This window comes from Populus euphratica, unplaced genomic scaffold (assembly GCF_000495115.2).
Source record: "Populus euphratica unplaced genomic scaffold, PopEup_1.0 scaffold753.1, whole genome shotgun sequence".
Lineage (NCBI taxonomy): Eukaryota > Viridiplantae > Streptophyta > Magnoliopsida > Malpighiales > Salicaceae > Populus > Populus euphratica.
This window is the reverse complement of record NW_011500392.1, coordinates 51,247-53,184: the sequence shown is the minus strand read 5'-3', so window position 1 is coordinate 53,184 and position 1,938 is coordinate 51,247. Positions and strand designations below refer to the sequence as shown.

Below are 1,938 nucleotides of genomic sequence, written 5' to 3'. Positions count from 1 at the left end.
AAACTCAGGACCTATCAAAATCCATGTCCTAATACAGACCAGCACGTTTACTAATAGTTACAGAGAGACTACCATTTTCTTAGTTTTTTCTACGATGCAGTAACTTAAAGGTAGGCCGACTCTTGTTACAATCTGAAAGTTCATTTAAAACTATTCGCTTTGTGAATCAAACGGCACGGTAAGAGTACTTTTGTTTTCTTCTAAAATTATAGATGGGACTAAATACAAGACTCATAATTAAGCCTAGCTACTATAAGGTGTCAAAATTAGAACATTTGTAGGGGCACGCATGGTTGGAAGGCGTGTCTTGCGGAGCATACGAATTGACCGGAGGAGAGTCCCTATAAAAACCTCAAAGGGTGCGTGAAGATAGTATGCCTACCAGCTTAATCATTGCTTCCCTAATACACCAGCTTCTAATACCAAAGGCTGCCATGAGATCCACTAAACAATTCCAATTTGTTTGTTTGGCCTTGCTCTTCATTTCGGGAGCGTGGCCTTCTAAATCCACAGCTCGAACCCTCCTGGATGCACCCATGTATGAGAGGCATGAGCAATGGATGACTCAGTATGGACGCGTGTACAAGGATGACAACGAGAGGGCAACCCGTTACAGCATATTCAAGGAAAATGTTGCACGCATAGATGCTTTTAACAGTCAAACCGGAAAATCTTACAAACTTGGTGTCAATCAATTTGCAGATCTTACAAATGAAGAGTTCAAAGCTTCACGCAATAGGTTCAAGGGCCATATGTGCTCTCCACAAGCAGGTCCATTCAGATATGAAAACGTTTCTGCAGTGCCTTCTACCATGGACTGGAGAAAGGAAGGAGCTGTAACCCCTGTCAAGGACCAAGGACAGTGTGGTAAGTGCCTATCCTTGTTTTTATAAGAATGAGATCTTAGAGAGGGATACTTTTCTAACCTTTGTTTTGTTTGTGCTGAATCAAAACGTAGGTTGTTGTTGGGCATTTTCGGCAGTGGCAGCCATGGAAGGAATCAATAAGCTCACAACTGGTAAATTGATCTCCCTTTCAGAGCAAGAGGTTGTTGATTGTGACACCAAGGGTGAGGATCAAGGCTGCAACGGTGGTCTGATGGATGATGCCTTCAAATTCATTGAAAAAAACAAGGGTCTAACAACTGAAGCTAACTACCCATACAAGGGAACACATGGCACTTGCAACACTAAAAAGGCTGCCAACCACGCAGCAAAGATTACCGGGTTTGAAGATGTGCCAGCAAACAGTGAAGCTGCATTGATGAAGGCCGTTGCCAAGCAACCAGTTTCTGTTGCTATTGACGCTGGTGGATATGATTTCCAATTCTACTCGAGTGGCATCTTTACAGGAAGTTGCGGCACTCAACTAGACCATGGTGTCACTGCTGTTGGATATGGAGTCAGCGATGGATCAAAGTATTGGCTAGTGAAGAACTCATGGGGTGCACAATGGGGGGAAGAGGGATACATACGAATGCAGAAAGATGTATCCGCAAAGGAAGGACTATGTGGCATAGCTATGCAAGCCTCTTACCCCACTGCCTGATCAGATGTTCCAAAAAGTTGCAGAAAGATTAATGAATTTAATCTCTTTGGCAATCGACATAACATGTATTTTGCAACTTCAAAAAGGTTGTGGGATTAAAGTCACCAATATAATCAATTTCAAACTTCCTAAATTCTAATTTTCTTTCCTCATTGTGCAATTAAAATAATGTGAACATATCAATAAAAGCCAAACGTAAATTTAAATAAACATACAACACAAAATAACATTTAAATGTACACTATATACGAATTGATTACAGTAAATGCCAACAGATGGACCAAAATCGCAGCCAAAACCACTATTACATGTCAATCAGATAAGCAAACCACAAGGGTCAAAATCGATACATTTTGAAGGGCATGCAGATTTGGAAGGCATGCCTTGAAA

At 41.2% G+C, this 1,938-nt stretch overlaps 1 protein-coding gene across 1 annotated transcript; it reads left to right on the top strand.

Moving 5' to 3' along the window:
* Positions 1–415: 415 nt before the first annotated feature.
* LOC105114348 (senescence-specific cysteine protease SAG39-like) lies at positions 416–1,552 on the top strand. Its single transcript, XM_011010870.1, has 2 exons — positions 416–867; positions 959–1,552. Exons 1-2 carry the CDS (start codon positions 435–437, stop codon positions 1,546–1,548), a joined length of 1,023 nt encoding a protein of 340 aa, XP_011009172.1. The 5' UTR covers positions 416–434; the 3' UTR covers positions 1,549–1,552.
* Positions 1,553–1,938: the final 386 nt, after the last annotated feature.

What these genes read in the sequence shown, in the direction of transcription:
- LOC105114348 (XM_011010870.1), top strand. Translation starts at nt 435, where the DNA reads ATGAGATCCACTAAACAATTCCAATTTGTTTGTTTGGCCTTGCTCTTC. An exon ending in CAAGGACCAAGGACAGTGTG is followed by an intron (nt 868 to 958) that starts GTAAGTGCCTAT and finishes ATCAAAACGTAG; the next exon opens with GTTGTTGTTGGGCATTTTCG.